Source organism: Natrix helvetica (assembly GCF_964273705.1).
Source record: "Natrix helvetica genome assembly, chromosome: 1".
In the NCBI taxonomy this organism is placed as follows: Eukaryota; Metazoa; Chordata; class Lepidosauria; order Squamata; family Natricidae; genus Natrix; species Natrix helvetica.
Window position 1 is genome coordinate 52,801,810 of NC_138548.1, and position 16,747 is coordinate 52,818,556.

General features: G+C 36.9%; 1 protein-coding gene across 2 annotated transcripts; it reads left to right on the plus strand.

Moving 5' to 3' along the window:
• Positions 1–486: 486 nt before the first annotated feature.
• DIO2 (iodothyronine deiodinase 2) lies at positions 487–16,418 on the plus strand (the record flags this gene model as incomplete). Of its 2 annotated transcripts, none has more annotated exons than XM_081939132.1 (2): positions 487–1,332; positions 14,982–16,418. In XM_081939132.1, exons 1-2 carry the CDS (start codon positions 1,111–1,113, stop codon positions 15,600–15,602), a joined length of 843 nt encoding a protein of 280 aa, XP_081795258.1. In that variant the 5' UTR covers positions 487–1,110. The 2 variants fall into 2 exon arrangements, with proteins under 2 accessions (XP_081795258.1, XP_081795259.1); XM_081939133.1 differs by having other exon boundaries at positions 14,982–15,557.
• Between the last annotated feature and the right edge of the window lie 329 nt (positions 16,419–16,747).

A 16,747-nucleotide genomic window follows, 5' to 3' on the forward strand; every position in this document is an offset into this window, starting at 1 on the left:
TATCAGTCCTTACACCTTCCTGGAAAATACAAAGGGCAAAATAATAATGGGGGAAAGCCATAAAAGAGAAAGAGCTAGAGAGAAATGCTAGATAATAGTATACCCTTTTTCTGTGTCACTCTCTGTCATTTGAACATGCTTTCCCAAAGTTTGAAAGCATGTGTAAAAGACCGAGAAATGTGCATCTGAGGTATCTAGTTTGTGGATTTTTTTTTGAACAACAAAGCAACATTCTTCCCTCCCCCTCCCTTCTTGTTCTAAAAGAGAGGGAGGGAGGGAGGGAGGGAGAGAGAGAGAGAGAAAGAAAGAAAGAAAGTTTTGAGAATTTTACTTTTCTATTCACTGTAGTCCTGGCCAAAGTAAAGCCCTCTTTTACATTGACGTCAAGATCTTTACTAAGATTAGGGTTTCATTTCTCTATTGCAGCAATTAGCCAGGGAATGTATAAAAGGCTTGAGGGAACCAAGCGAGGACTCCAGAGGAAAAGCACTTTGTACCACAGGCAGATAGCGAGAGGCAGAGAGAGACGGAAGAGTGGCAGGGAGAGAGGCTGAGCAGAGCCAGCCCAGCTAGGGAGGGGAAGAGCAGAAAGTTTGTGTGCAAAGACTTTCCTCTAGAGCCCTCCCTTGACAGGGAAAAAAAGTATTTCACCTGGTAGCTCCGGTAATAAAAGAATGAGGAAAATTACTGAAATAGGAGAAAATTAGAGGAAAGTTAGCCTGTTTCATTTCAATTTTAGAATTACAGGCAATTGGCAGCCCAGCTGTCTCTCCCCCCACTCCCTTTCTCTCTCTCTCTCTCTGTTTAGAGGACTGCAAAGGGCTTCTGGATAAGTAAAAACAACAGTAGTTTGAGTTAGAGTTTTTTTAAAAATTAAAAGCAGCTCAGGGTGGAAAAACGTTCATGTTGGCGTGGTGCTTCCCTTTTTCTTTTAAGCAGCTCCACTGAAGTGAGAACTGAGCCAACTTTGAAAGGGAGCTAACGGAGCACTATGAATTTTTAAAAAGCCCCTTATGTTTCATTATTTTTATTATTATTATTTTTCATGAGGGCACTTAGGGTATGAAAAGGGAACTCCGAGGAACCCTTTGAAGAAGAGGAGCAAGCAAGATGGGTTTGTTGAGCATTGACCTGTTGATCACACTTCAGATCCTGCCGGTTTTTTTCTCCAACTGCCTTTTCCTCGCCCTCTATGACTCGGTGGTCCTATTGAAGCACATGGTGCTTCTTCTGAGTTGCTCCAAGGCTGCACGTGGTGAATTGCGAAGGATGCTCACATCAGAGGGCTTGCGCTGCGTCTGGAATAGCTTTCTTCTAGATGCCTACAAGCAGGTAGGTGTGTGTGGACAAGCATGGGCTGAAGACCAAACCTCTGAAGAGGTATTAAGACAGCATGTGTGTGAAGTTGATGTAACGTTTACTAAATGAAGACAAGAATTGTAAATATTACTATCCTAGGCATTTAGTGCAGAATGTATTAAGTTGCCATCTAATGTTGGTACCATCTCATTTGTTTCAGTGTTGTTTTATTAAGAGATATACATTCATATTCTAATTTACTTGCTTGGGTCTAGCTATTCTGTTTTAAAACCTTTTCTGTTGAGTTCACTTCCTGAGTAATTAATAGCACTATATTAAAATCTAAGCAGAGATTGCACTATTGCCCTTATTGGTGATTTTCTTTGTGCCCTCCAAACACTTCTTTTCTGGTGCATATAAACACACACACACACACACACACACACACACAGAGAGAGTGAGTAACAAATTCTCCTGTCTTTCCTTTGTGAATATAATGGTAAAGTTAGATGAGTCTAAAGATATGTAGAACTTCAGATTTAACAGACAAATTTCTCATACTGCCAGCTACTAAATTTAAGCAATCCTGAGAATATATGTATTGTCACTATTTAAAATGGTAGGCAGAATTAATAGGAAATCATCTTCATCTCACCTATACTTCTTCACCTCACCTATTTCCATCTGCAAAAGTAGCCATACACAGTTTTTCTGGCCCAATTTCCATTTTGCAGATGGAAACAGTGAAGTGGGTAAGGTAATTGTAAGTTTTTGAACTAATGCATACATCCCTTGCAAGAAACTGCAGGTTGTTCTTGCATTTTGCAAGAGCAGCATAAAAATTTTCAGAAGAGTACAAAGATTTTCAATACTTGTGGTTAATTAACTGATTGGCTGATCCCCCCCTCCAAATCATCATTGGGGGGAACCTGTCCTATTGACATCATTTTATGGCTTGGTATTTCCCCAGTTGCTGACAAAGCAGAAAACCTAAATTCCTAAAAAAATGATTTTCTGAAAAAGAAAAAATGACTTCTGAAAGAATAATAGCCATCTTTCAGCTAGGGTGAGCATGTGATACAGAATTTGAATACAAAACTCAACGAAGCCTTGGTTGTTACTTGAGATAGATAAATCCAACCTTTTCATTACCTTAGATCAGGGGTGTCCAAACTTGGGAACTTTAAGACTTGTGGACTTCAACTCCCAGAATTCCCCAGCCAGCATGGGTGGCTGGGGAATTCTGGGAGTTGAAGTCCACAAGTCTTAAAGTTCCCAAGTTGGGACACCCCTGCCTTAGATAGAAGACACTTGCTTTTGGTTGGTATCAAAGGTGCTTTCTATATTTGCCAAAAAAGTTTTTCAACATATTTTTTTTCCATTTTAGCCTTTTCTGTGGTATATATACTTCTGAGGGATCTCTTGCACCATGGAGAGCTCCCATGATAGTATCATCAAGAGTAAATTGGAGTCTTAGGTACCCAGGGATAACTCTCTGCATATGTTTCCCCTTAATAGGTAGAATTGTTCTTTAATAAAATAACTCTCACAATGTTCAATAAATGTTTCTAGATAAACAAAACATTTTTTACATTTCTCTAGAAATATTTTTCCGCTTCTGTATAGTCCTGTGGTAGGAAATATTTTGCCAGAATGTTATTGGTATCTTGAAGTTTGGGAATATGCATATCGAAATTCTTTCACTGCAGAATTTGTACAGAAGTGTAGACATTCTACACGGCAATAGTGTAGGGGCAGGCCTATATACTATTATATACTGTAGTGAATGTTGTGCCCAGATTTCAGTCAGTTGCTTTGTTTAACTTTCTTCCCAAGGGGGAAAAAAGGCTTGAGTCATTAATATTTGGTGAATTCACTGAGCTGACATTTTTTCCCCAAAAGACAGAAAGTATTGGTGCTAAAAAATAATCAGAGAATCATATTTTATGACTATTTAAAATTGCAAACATGAATTTATTTGGGGACGTTTAAATATCTTGACCTATATTAAAATTTTGCCTCGAGTAGTTAAAAAAAACCCCATACAGTATTTGTCTTGTTTGAAGAACTACATACCACAACACTGGTAGTATAGTGAAGTAGTATAAATCCTGACTGTTTTGATCTGTGCACTTGAATGACCCACTCCTTTGGGTATCAGGTGCTCATCATTCTGCTGAGGAGAATTATGCCATATATCATACTGGCTTTAATACAATAACCTGTAAAATATATTTTGTAATCATGAATCCCTTCCTCCAATGTAGTTTACAAGAAATGCAGCCTAGGTTTCTTAACTACTAACAGTTCCAGTAGACGGGCAAACAAGCAAATATTTCCCTTAGGCAAATAATAGCATTTTCCCTATTATGTTATTAAAACTCTTCTGTCCAGTTCTTCAGTTCTTCCTACTCCTACTCTGTAATATATTAATAAACACCTGTTCATCAATGCATTCTTTGAAGCATTTTTTTGCATCTGAATATTTCAAGCAAAAACAATTATTCATTGAATATTTTGATTAATACCCAACTTTCATACATAGATGAACATATGAAAAGTATTTTCTTTGACACTGCATATTCTAAATCAACCTCAATTTCTTCTATTTCATTTTTACCCCTACAAAGGATAACCATTTCTGCACCAGACACAAAGACTATCATTCATAGAAATACTGGAGGTGATATTTCTTTGAAGGTTATACTATTCTGCAAGATGCTTATGGGAGAACAAAACAAAGGTCTATACTAGACAAGATGAGCAAATAATTTAATTTAATAACTCCCAGTGATGTTTGTATGAAAAGAACATACATATTACAAAGGGATGTCTGTATTTTCCCTATGCAACAATAAGGAGAAAAAGGATGATGTACTATGCTTGAGTCTCATTTTCATAAAGTGATTCCATTTTTTACTCAACTGCATCACTAATGTTTTTGAGCAAAACCCAGCTAACCTATTCCATAGTCACCATAGTCAGGCTATTCCGTTGCCTGTAAGAAAAAAAATGCTTTGTCTCCACCACTAATGGCAACAGAAAACTAAGAATTTGTTTTCAGATTGTCAATAGATCGTGCCAATTAGCTGGTCAGTGGAAGAAGCCAATGGTATTTCCTCTGGCTCTGCAGAATCTTTGCATTTGATAGTTTCTTGCAGCCATATTGTAGATGTCGGTTGCTTGTCCTGCTCCAGTCTAAAAAATATATGCAGCAATCTATGTCAAAATACTATAAATTAGATATTTCATGCATCAAATGGAAACATCTTCCTTATTAAAGGACCAGGTACCCAGTCTTGAAATACTCTTGGATCTGATATTGAAATGATGATAAAAAAATTATATTAGGTTAAAGAAACTTGACTATCCTATCTAGAGAAAGCTGATTTAACTATAGTGACATACAGTATGTATTTGTAATGTCTACATAAGGTTGCTGTAATATGATACATAATGAACTGTTCTTAAAGTTAGTTTACAAGCTACAATTGGCAAGAAGAATGTTTGTGGGTGCTAGTTACTCAGATTTTATTATATCTATTCAACAGGGGTTATATCGGAGACTTGTTTGCCTCCAGACCTGATGCAAAATGCTGGTTTTCTTTAAAAAAATATTTCAGACCATGTAAATGGAAAAATGATCTGTATTTATTTCAATCCCTAGCAGCATTAAAATCAGCATCAATTATTATACTCTGATCCATCACAACATCCCTTGGTAGTAGACATCCAAGATAAGGCCTTTTCTTTGGTGGCCCTATCACCAAATAAAGATTTTCCTATCACTGTACTCTTTAAATACTTGTTCTGTTCCACATTTTAGACTTAGTATAAAAATGCTTATCTATTGCTATATTTTATTCATTTGATTATATCATCTTGTTAACTCCCTTGTGAGAGCAGGGTGCCAAGAAAGAAAGATTAAAGCTTTAAAATAAATCAATACTTTATACATCTCATTTTGCACTGGAGCATCCTAGAATGTGTATGAATATGATTTAGAATAACACAGCCAAATAACTAAAAGCAATTGAGTGGAGGTTCAGACTATATTGAAGATGGGTAATTAACATTGCACCTGTTCTGAGTTGAGCACTTGCCTCTTCCCTTCTCTTCAGCAAGCTATCTCTGCCAGGAGCAGAAAGAAGGAACTTAGTTGTGTTGTTAGAAAGCTGGCATAGTGGGCAAACTCTGTTAGAAGCCATGCTGAAATTAACATTCAAAGTACAATAAATTTGCTTACTGGCCAATATAATATGGAGCAATTTGTTGTTAAAACTGCTAGTTACAGATTATGTTTCTTTAGATAGAGTTACTGACGATTCCCTTTTATTTGCTCATTTTTTTTTCCTTTGGGTATCCAGCTTTAGCAAGTACTTTCTACATCGAACTTTGTTGAACTTTGCTTTTCAGTCTTGAACACCTGCCAGGTTCAATGGGGTTCTGTTTTGAACTGTTCCCTCCTTGTCATTTGAAAAGCAGCCCCAGGAGGCAAGCACACCCTATGTTGCATAGAACAGTTCTTTATAACAAAGCTAATTATAATAATGAGGGTTAATAGAGTTTATAGGGTTTATAACACTGGATCACTTCACACTTTAGAAGAAGAGGTCAAAGAAAGGGCTTTTTTCTGAGAGCACTTCATATACTTGCTCCAAAAGGTACTTAACTATTAGAATGGAAAAGGCAGTTGTATTTTATCATATATTATGGAAACATAATGCTTCCCACCCCCACCCCCAACTAATGTATATGTGCAAATGACTTGTTGTCATTTCTATAGGTCATCCAATACAGGCTTAGTGCCACCATGTTTGACCTGTATGTAGAATATTTGTATAGAAACTCTACAAACAATATTCAAGTCATTGCTGGACTTTTGTGGGAGCTGTAGATGAGGTAATGCCATCCTTTTCATAAGATGGTGCTTCAACCTTGCCTGGAATCTCACTTTATAAATTCCATGAATAAAGATAGGAATAATATTCAGAAAAATTTCATTTTCAGGGACGCTATCATTCCGCATAAATTGCATAAATAGTTTGGCACTTATAAATGTCCAGTTTTATAATTTTTTTAATAAGGAAGCTTTTACTTGCAAAGCAGATATCTCTGCTAAGTGGGAGGTTAGAAAATAAAAGTATAGGATGAGTTTATTATTATGGATAGGTAATGGGAAGGATGTGATTCTTATTAGAAAATGGAAGGAATCCAAAGTTTCATGCAATATACAGGACACTGAAATCTCCTTTGTTTGATCTTCAGGTCTGTATGAATTTTCCTGAACATATTTTTTTTTCTCCTTTGCAAAGAAAGGGTCATTCAGGCTTAAACTGTAATTTCATATAAATATGAATATAAAATACGATCTTTTTTATGGACCAGACCAAAGGCCTATCTATTCCAGCACCCTATTTGGTCAAGGATCTCTGGAAAATTCACCAAAGAGAAGAGAAGCCAAAGCTCTATGCCTTTCTCATCCCTGAGCAACTAGTGTTTGAGTCATAAAAGTAGAAAAATAGGACTCTGGCTATATTACTATTCTGTAAAGGTCAGCATGACCTCCAAAGCTGACTTTGTAGTTGAAAGTAGAAGTACAGTAACAGAAATCGAACACATGATTTTCTGCTTGCAAAGCATGTGCTATATACTACAACTACGCAACACATTTTAATAGATTTTAATCAATAGTATGGTCCCATGGCAATATCTGGCAGTACAGTTGCTTTATTTCTGGTTCAGTGATACTGTGGAGGGCTAAAGTAAACAAGGAATCATTGTAAATCATTGTAGAGGAAACCCAGGAACATGGGGATGGGCATTAGCACTCTCCTATCATCCAGAGATTCAAATTCTCTACTCCCTTTGGGCTTAAGGTGTCATTGCACCATATCACATATCAAGGCTTTTAAAAGAGAAAAAGCTCCACTCTATTTATTAATTTGTTGTGCTGGATTAATTGAAGATGCCACTTTTTAATGGTTCCATATTGGTCAGAGGGAGCTCTGATTAACTTAATTAGAAATTATGTTATTTGTTAAATTTATATTTTGTTCTGGCATTGTACATAAAGCTATTTCCCCCCCAACAATAGGTAGATTGAGCTGGGAAAATATGACTGACCCAAAGGTGAACTTCCATGGCTGATGGTGGAGTAGAATGTAGCTCTCTGTTAAAACTTCAACACACTAATGACTATACCAGACTAGCTCTCACATGGCAACGTTGAGGACATTTGTGGGTCAGTGCAAAGGTTTCTGAAGATTTCTGAAGTAAAAAATGGTGCCTTAAATTATAGTTTTATTTTAAGAACCAGAGCCAGAGGTCAAGAAACCTGATACAGTTGGGTGAAGAGAAAGTGCAATATATACAGTGTATGTCTTTGTTTATATATGATTAGAGGTTACTATGACTCTTCTTACAGCTTTTCATGGTTTACTGAAAGCCCTGCAATGATTGCAGATACCTCAAACAATCTTTGAGATCAGAGTCAGAAATGCTACTTGAGGGCTTGTTAACACAAGATCAAGTTGACCAAAGTGTCATCTTTATAGATCAGGAATTGAATCATTTTGCATTCTGTTCTCAAGGTACAAAGAAGCCTTTTACTGAAATTTAACCTAAAGGGCATTAAGTCAGTGAAAGGTTGCAGCAAAATTTACTTAAATGAGTGTACTTTTTTCTCTCATGGTTTGTAAGGCTTCCAGGATTTAAATAGTATTTCAGATACTACTAATACTAACCTGTATTTCAGATCAGGACGTTCTTACGAAAAAAATGTCTGAAGGTCCAAAAGACAATAATATATTTGTACACATCAGGCATGTGTGTTCTCCACATCAGGAGAAAACATTAACTCCTAGAAACAGGAGTTCTACTCTACTCTAAACTCTATTATTTTCTTTGGTGCCAATTGGCATAGCTATTCAAGGTGCTTACTCTCTATGAGCCGGAACAGAAGAAAAATCCATCAGCCAAGACAATTGCCCTGGTTTGGAACATCCCTATCAAATTGTCAAAGGGCAACTCTTGTACCAAGTGCTGCTATATGTAAAGAATTTTGTTGGAAGTGGGCAGGGGGGCAAGCCAACATGTTTTTACTATATAATTTAGCAGTCCCCTTACCTCTGTCAGTTGAACAATGCATAACTGCTGCTTTCAGAAAAGACTTGGTCTCTGGAACTTAGAAGTATTTAAGGAACTGTAAAGAAAATCAGTAAATTATTCCAACAGTGGGGGAAGGATCATTTCAGCTGTCAATGTTAACCTTGAACTTCCCCCCTGGGCAACACTTTCTATGTTTGTAAATGAAATGTAAAGCATTTCAGTGCCTTAAATTGATATATGACCATAAGCATGTATTCACATGAGATTCTGTGTAAGTTTGTACTTTTGGAAAGTTGTCAGAATGTACAAGTCTGAGAAATAGTTCTTGGTTAATGTCTATTCATGATTTGCTTCTTGGAGAAAATGTCTCTGCAATACTTTCCTAAATGACATCTCACTAAATATCACTAATATGAAATATTATAGAATCCTTGTAGAAGCAGTATGTATAAAGATAGAAGAAATATTGTAAAGAAGAGTGAATGGGGTTCTTTTTAACACGTCTGTTTGACATACTGGTCAGAAATGTTTTAGCAGGTTTTTAGGGCAGTAGAACATAGCCTTTTAGCCTATAACCATTTGATTTCATCATCTTTGCTTATTTTAGCCTGGAATTCAAGGAAGTGTCTTTCCTTGCATTTCATGTGGGAAATTTGTGAAAGAAACTCTATTTTTAAAAAAATCTTCTCCAGTAGTTCTAAGTCCAAAATAGCCATATTTGGATGCTTAATTGATAACAGTGGCTAACTTCTCCAGAGATGACATTTAGAGTCATGAACAATGTATATTGCAAGAGAATTGATCTTAGTAGAATATTCAGGCAAAAATATGCACAAACTGTTTCTGAAAAACAATACCTCAGATTGTTTTGCATGTTACTTTGATATAGAAGGGGATCAGTTTATGTCATTTCAAATAATTCACAACTTGCTTGAGTTTCTTTGATACTGTTTTTGACAAAAATATTGAATCTATGAATAAATAATCATTATATCTAAGCCAGGAATCAAAAGCCTGAAGCCCCAGTGCTTCCTAGTCTTTTAAAATCATCCATGCAATTTTCAGTCAGGTACCAAAAACAATAGAAAGGTTCCCCATCATTTGGAAGCAAAAAATAAATAAATGCAGAAACTGCTGTAAAGATTCTGTGATATGCTTAATTTTATTTAAATGTCCCTAAACTTCAAACTTCATTACCTCTTTACACTTTAGCCCTCATCCTCTACAAAAATGTTAGCTGCAGCCTCTGGCCATAAAAAAAATTCCTTTCTGATTTGAGTCAAGAAAGTTCTAAAGTCCTCATAAAACCGTTTGCTCTTCTGGATGAAGCATAAGAAACTTTAGCATTTAGGGCCACTGTGTGTTTACCATAAGGAATCATTTGAACCACTGGGAAGTGTCCGTTGTGGGTGAGGGGAAAAGAGATGTAGTAATTCCAGCCACTGGTAAGAGCAAGGAAATGCCATTTTGGAAAAAAGTATATTTCCAGCATCTGGCTCTTTAGAGGTGTGGCTTTCCAGGAACTGTATGTAATGAATAGGGCCACTGAAGAGCACAGCAAAATTGTGGGTCCTGTCAGAGAAAAACAACAACACAATAGCAGCTATGAACTGTTCTCGTGGCAGTGGCTGTGAAGATTTGGATGAATCATTGTGAAATGACAGACTACTAAGAATTTAGGATGTCTGTGAATGGAACGAAATAAAAAGAGTAAATCTTCAAATATTTCTGACTGCTCAAAGGAATTCTGAATATAACTCTAATATATTATGTCTGGGTTTAAATGACTGGTGCCTGGGCCCATTGATTATTTGGCAACATCTCTTTTCTGCAAGGCACTGAGACAGTCTGACAGTCTAACCCCTATGGAGAATTTGAAAAGACTTAAAGTTGCTCCTTAAAGAGGGAGGAAATTGTGTAAAGGGTAGAATATTTTGTCCATGAATGCTACACTGGTAATTCTAATTCCAGTCAGTGATTTATGAATCAGACTCTTGTCTCCTTGCCTTTGACACCTCATTTTTCACTTTGCCTGCATAAGCAAGCCAATCATGGTCTTGCTCCTGAATATAATATTAAAGAGGGATTCCTTAGACTTAGAGTATTAAATAAAACTGCATATTGAACTGTATTTACAAAGCAACTTTTATCTAGTAAGGTAATGACAATGATCTAGGCCAGAAGTTCCCAACTTGAACAGAGGTCAGCTGCTGCCGGTTCACACTGGTCCGGGAGAACCGGTAGTTAAGATTCAACGCAAATTCCACCACTGCCTGGTCCTACCCCCACTCATTTTTAGGACTGTTTTCTGGGCCATTTTGGGCAGTTTTTCAAGCCAAATGTAGTCCAACAAATGGCCCCCAAATGGTCCAGAAAACAGCCCCCCAAATGGCCTGGAAACCACCTGAAAACAGCCTCAAAATGGCAAAACAACAGGCTGAAAGATGGGCAGGGGCAGAGCCAGCCAGTGGTGGGATTAGCCCCAACTGGTTGAATCCTACCTCTGCCGTTGAGGCGAGTTACTGGCTGATGGGGCTAGGTATGATGAGTGACATTACCCCCCAGTACATGACCAACCAGCCACACCTACCCACCCAGAGAACCAGTTGTTAAGTTATTCAAGTCCCACCACTGAACTTGAAGACATGTGGACTTTAAACAACCAGAATTTCCGAACCAACTGGCTGGGGAATTCTGGGAGTTTAAAGTCCATGTGTCTTCAAGTTGCCAAGATTGGAAAACTCTGATTTAGGCAGGCAAATGATCCGTTTCTAATAGGTAAGATTCACTGGGTTTTGATATGAATTGAATTAGTCCCTAGACAAATAAATGATAGTGTGACTTCATTGATGTGTCATTGGCTTATGGAATTCACTGCCACTAGATCTGATGATATTTAGATGTATGAAGAAAAAAATGATCAAATTACCAGAAGTTGTCAGTATAAGCTAAATGTGTCCCAGTACAATTTTAAACTATGTGACCACAGCTCACCTTGTAGCAATAAAATCAATAAATCAATTATGCATTCATCCTTTTCACTGGACAATCTTCAGTGGACTGAAGGAGAGAAGTCAAAGAAAGCATGGATAACTTGAACTTCTGCTTTCGGTTCAACAGAGTCAGTGGTGGAAGAGCAATGTCCTATATCCCCTACAGAGGAGAACTTGGTGAGACAGAAATTCAATCCCATTTTCATAGAGCTCCATGGTAGACTATGTAACCAGCTTGTTAGAAAAGAAGTCCATGGTTATAGGAAAAGAAAGCTGGAGCCAGAAATATTGCGTGTGAGTGAAATTTCCAGGGTTTCCTTCTCAGAACTGCTCTCTTGCTGCCTTTGTCTGTAATTTCAAAAGAAGTTTGGCAGAGAAATTTTTTTTTATTTATTTATTTTGGATGACATTTCACTGCGGCGCGTTGTAGGTATTTTTCCAAGAGCTAATTCCACCCTCTTCAGTAATGAATGACAACAACAAAGAAACCAAACAGTCCCTCGAAATGGATGTCAATCCCATCTCTCAACCTGCTAGAATAAAGATGACCTTTGGGAATGTTACAGCTTCATCAAGACCAATTAGCAGGAGATGCAGCCAGTTGTGTCTAAGCATTAACTACTAGTCAGGATTGGCTTTTTGGAGTGGCTAATGCTAGCACAGAACAAGGCACCGACCTAATTACTCTGTTGCAAGAGCAGAGGAGGCCTTGTGAATGCTTGTTTGGCAAGCCTGTCTCATTAAGGACAATTTTTCCAAACAAACACAAGGACTTCTAACAGCAAAAAAAGAATTAATATGATAACCTGTGGCCACAAAATTTCTTTTGCTGATGTGGGAAACTCAGTGATGCAATCCATACTGGGGGATGTCCTGGTTTCTTTCCAGATATGTGATGACGTGAAACTGGTATTATTTAATTCCTGAGTCAGTTGTGATTCCTTGATTGGAAGGCACTTGTTAAATGTTCCTTTGTTAGAACATAATTAAACCAATGTCTCGGCATCAAGAGGGTTTGATAAATGAAAAAACAATTATAGCAAAAATCCTGGATATAGGGTTTTTCCTTCTTCCATATTTTAGGTTCCCAATTTTTAAAGAATGGCATTAAATATTGCTTAGTGAAACCTTCAACAGGGGAGTACTATCATACAAATCTTGCTTTTTATAATTTGGAAAAACAAACAGGAAGCCACAACTGACAGAACTAGTTTTATATTTAATACAAATTGAGAGTCAGTTTGTTCTACTGATTAAGGCACCAGGCTAGAAACAGGAAGACTGTGAGTTCTACTCCTGCCTGAGGCATGAAAGCTGGTTGGGTGACTTTGGACCAGTTAGTCTCTCTCAGCCAACTCATCTCACAATGTTGTTGTTGTGTAGAAAATAGGAGGAAGGAATATTAGTTATGTTTGCTGCAGGGGTTGGTTCTGGCTTCTGCTACTGCTGGTTCGCTCAGGGATGCGTTTTGCGTGCAGTTGATGTGCACCATGCGTGCATGTGCAGGAACAAAGACCAAAATGGCGGTGCCTTTGGTGCCTCCAGTAGAACTAGTTCAGGGGCATAGCAGGCCGAGTTACTACCTACTCAGCTGAACCAGTCCGAACCGGTAGCAATCCATCTCTGGTTTGCTGTCTGGCTTGCTACTAACTCAAGTTAGTAATAAAAATAATAAAGATGGGATAAAAATAAAGAAAGAAATAACTATAGAACAATTCTGGTTTTGATTGCATGGAATGGTATATTGTCTTGGATATCCATGTAGCATGGTCTAGAACCAGGGTGTCAAACTCACATCGTCCTGGTGGTGTCACTTGGTGTATTGAAACTTTCCCCCCCTAAACCGGGCATGGGGATAGCCAGCACATGATGCATGGCCAGAAATTTGACAGCCCTGGTCTAGAAGCTCACAGGATGACTTAGGTTCAATAGGTTTTCTTCAGCCACAACAAAGTTGTGGGGGGGAAATAGGAAACTACAGTACATACGGTATTTTGAGCTAAAAACTCAATAGGAATCAATGAAATAAACAAGATATGTTAAATCATCAATAGCTTTGCCAGGATATGGAACTGAATTTCATATGGATAATAGTATCTTCATTTTAGCCATATACTGTATATACTACAGAGAGAAAGAGAGAGAATACATCAATGTTCTAATTAGCATGCTAGTTAAGTATGAGCTGAATGATGCATCTATTAAGTGGATCCACAGCTGCTTTGCAAAGGATACTTTAAAATGTTTGTCATATCCTCATCAAATTAGAGGGAGGTTTTAAATGAGATGGCAAGGAGTGCAGTCCTGGACCAGATACTTTCTACCAGTTTTATTAATGACTTGAATGACAAGGTGGTGAAAATACTTATTAAATCTGGCTATGACACATAATTGGATAGGATAATTAAAACACTTGAAGAGATATGAAGTTCAAATTGATCTTGATAGAACTGAGAAAAGTAGATTTAAAAAAAATAGAACAAAAAGGGGAAGTTGTTTTTTTTTAACCTAGGAAAATGAAATCAATGGACAGCAATAAGCTCAAGGATACCTGGCCTGGCAGCAGTCCATGTCCAAATGACTTTGAGATTGTAGATTATCATAATCTAAATGTGAGTCAGCAGTGTAAAGTACCTACAAAATAAAATAAAAAAATGCATGCATACATTCCAGGCTGCATCAATAGAAGTACAATATATTAATCATGATAATCTTTCTATTTTATTTTGAATTAGTCACACCTCACCTAAGCAGTCCAGTTTTGAATATACTTTAAGAAGATTAAGACAAATTAAAATGGGACCAAAGAAAGGCAAAGAAAATAATTGGGGAGTTAGAAACTCAACCCTAGGGAGGAAATTTAAAAAATGAAAGTAGTTAGTCTTCAGAAAACTAAGGGGATTCATGATAGCAGTTGTAAATGAAAAGAGTAGGTCACACTCTGATTTCTATAATTCCATTAAAATGATTAAAGACAGATTCTATTAGGACCACATGTGAATTTTCAATATTTTTACATTCATGTGGCCCAAAATGTGTCATGTCCTCCACACAAGTCCTAAAACTAGAAAAAAGAAGACCCAATTCAGCATATGAATCAAAAACATTATACTTTATTTTTATTTACTCATTAATACCTACTATACTGTGAAATACTCAATACCATCACAATTTATTCATTGAGAAAAATGATTTGTACTTGAGCTGCCTGACAGTGGACTGGTGGAGTCCATACTGCAAATAGTTTTATGATATTATTCAGCCTGGTCAGCATCAACAGTTGATTTTTTTTTAAAGCCAAGAAATGAAATGTTCCAATTAGATGTCTTGGAAATATTAGACTTACTTTTTTTTTAAAAAAAAAGTCTGATTCTTAATCTATAATTGATATTAATATCTATGCAACAGTATAGTATAATTATTGTCAGATAACTAATGGAAGACAGGAAGTGCATGCTAGAATTTATTTCTGAATGGGCTCAGAGGTGGAGAAGCTAACAGTTTTTGTTTAATAAGGGGGACAATGCAAGGTAAATGGCAGCAAGTCATAATTGATTATATTTTTGTTTTAATTAATAGGTGAAATTGGGTGGAGATGCTCCTAATTCCAATGTCATCCATATACCTAATGGCACTGCCGAAAGCAGCAGCAACTGCAGATGGAAAAGCTCCATGGGAAAATATGGTAGTGAATGCCATCTCTTAGACTTTGCCAAATCAGAGCGTCCACTTGTAATCAACTTTGGGTCAGCTACCTGACCTCCCTTCACAAACCAGCTGTCTGCCTTTGGCAAGTTGGTGGAAGAGTTCTCTAGTGTGGCTGACTTTCTGTTAGTCTACATTGATGAGGCTCACCCATCAGATGGCTGGGCTGCTCCTGGTATCTCATCTTCATTTGAAGTCAAGAAACATAGGAACCAAGAAGACAGATGTGCTGCTGCTCACCAGCTTCTAAAGAAGTTTTCTTTGCCACCACAGTGCCAGATAGTGGCTGATTGCATGGATAATAATGCCAATGTGGCTTATGGAGTTTCCTTTGAGCGTGTATGCATTATACAAAGACAAAAAATTGCTTACCTGGGGGGGAAAGGCCCTTTTTTCTACAATCTTCAAGAGGTTCGACTTTGGCTGGAGCAAAACTTCAGGAAAAGATGAAATCCAAATGTATTAGATAAGAAGTCAAGAGGACTGTCCTTTTAAAGTAATGCAAAAAGAAAACAAGTCGCATTTTGTTTGAATAGGATTTTTCTGCCTTTCGGGACAAAACAGGCCTAGTAAAAAGTTTAAATGCACAAAGTGGTTGCAAACAACAATGAATTCTCTCAATAGCTCTCTGAAAAAGGAGCTGATATTTTTTTATATATTTTCATAGAATAAGATTTCTGAGATTTTTGTGCCATGAGATAGTAGAAGCACCCAAAACCATTATTCCCATAAGGTTTATGAATGATACATCACACCCCGAGATAAAAATCACTTTGTCCTTCCAGAAATCATCCTGTTACATTCCATCATAGCATGTTCAGAATCTAAAACTTGCCAGTTATCATGAAATAATTATTTTAGCTTGTTGTAGTGAGGTACCATTTGGTAGATATTCCAGATTCCAGCATCTTCTATAAATTGGATAGTTAATTGCCTTCTTAATTGCTGAAAATAAGAACTGGTATTCACTCTGCTTTAATGCTTTTTGTTTTTGCAATGTAGTATAGCTTGCAATTTGGAAATCTTTTACTTTGATTCTAACTCTTTCAGTGCTTCAAAGATAAAGAATTCTGCAAGAACAGGTTATACCCTAACTCTGCATTGCATGATTAAGCTGAAATATCTCCTAGCAACAGTCATCATAGAGATTACTTGGGCTGTTCTGAATCTTAGTTTATATCCCCCAAAGTGAATTTCTTAACAATTTTGAAGTAGTGAAGACTATTGTGTTTTGAACCAATTCAGAGAATCTAGCATCTAATGGATTTCTACCATTTGTTGTCTATAAAAGAAATAATTTATGTTGAAAAACTTGTCTCAATCAACTGACAGTTTCTTTTGTCTGCCCTAACCCAATTCTCAGAATTTTTGTTGTGAAAATTCACTATTAGACGTATTATGTCTGAGCCTGGATATATCCAGGAGAGTTTTGCAATCAGGTGTGCAATTGATTTCTCCTATTCAATTCCTATAACTGTTTTGTGAAAAACATGCTCCAGTAAATATCACGTATTGCAAAAAAAACAAACAAACTTGTGCTTTCTGCCAGCATAAACTAATTTTTGAAAGCAAGCTCTTCAGGTGAAAAACATTAACACTTGAAGTATTTTCTTTCAACTTAAACTTAGCCTTTAAGACTC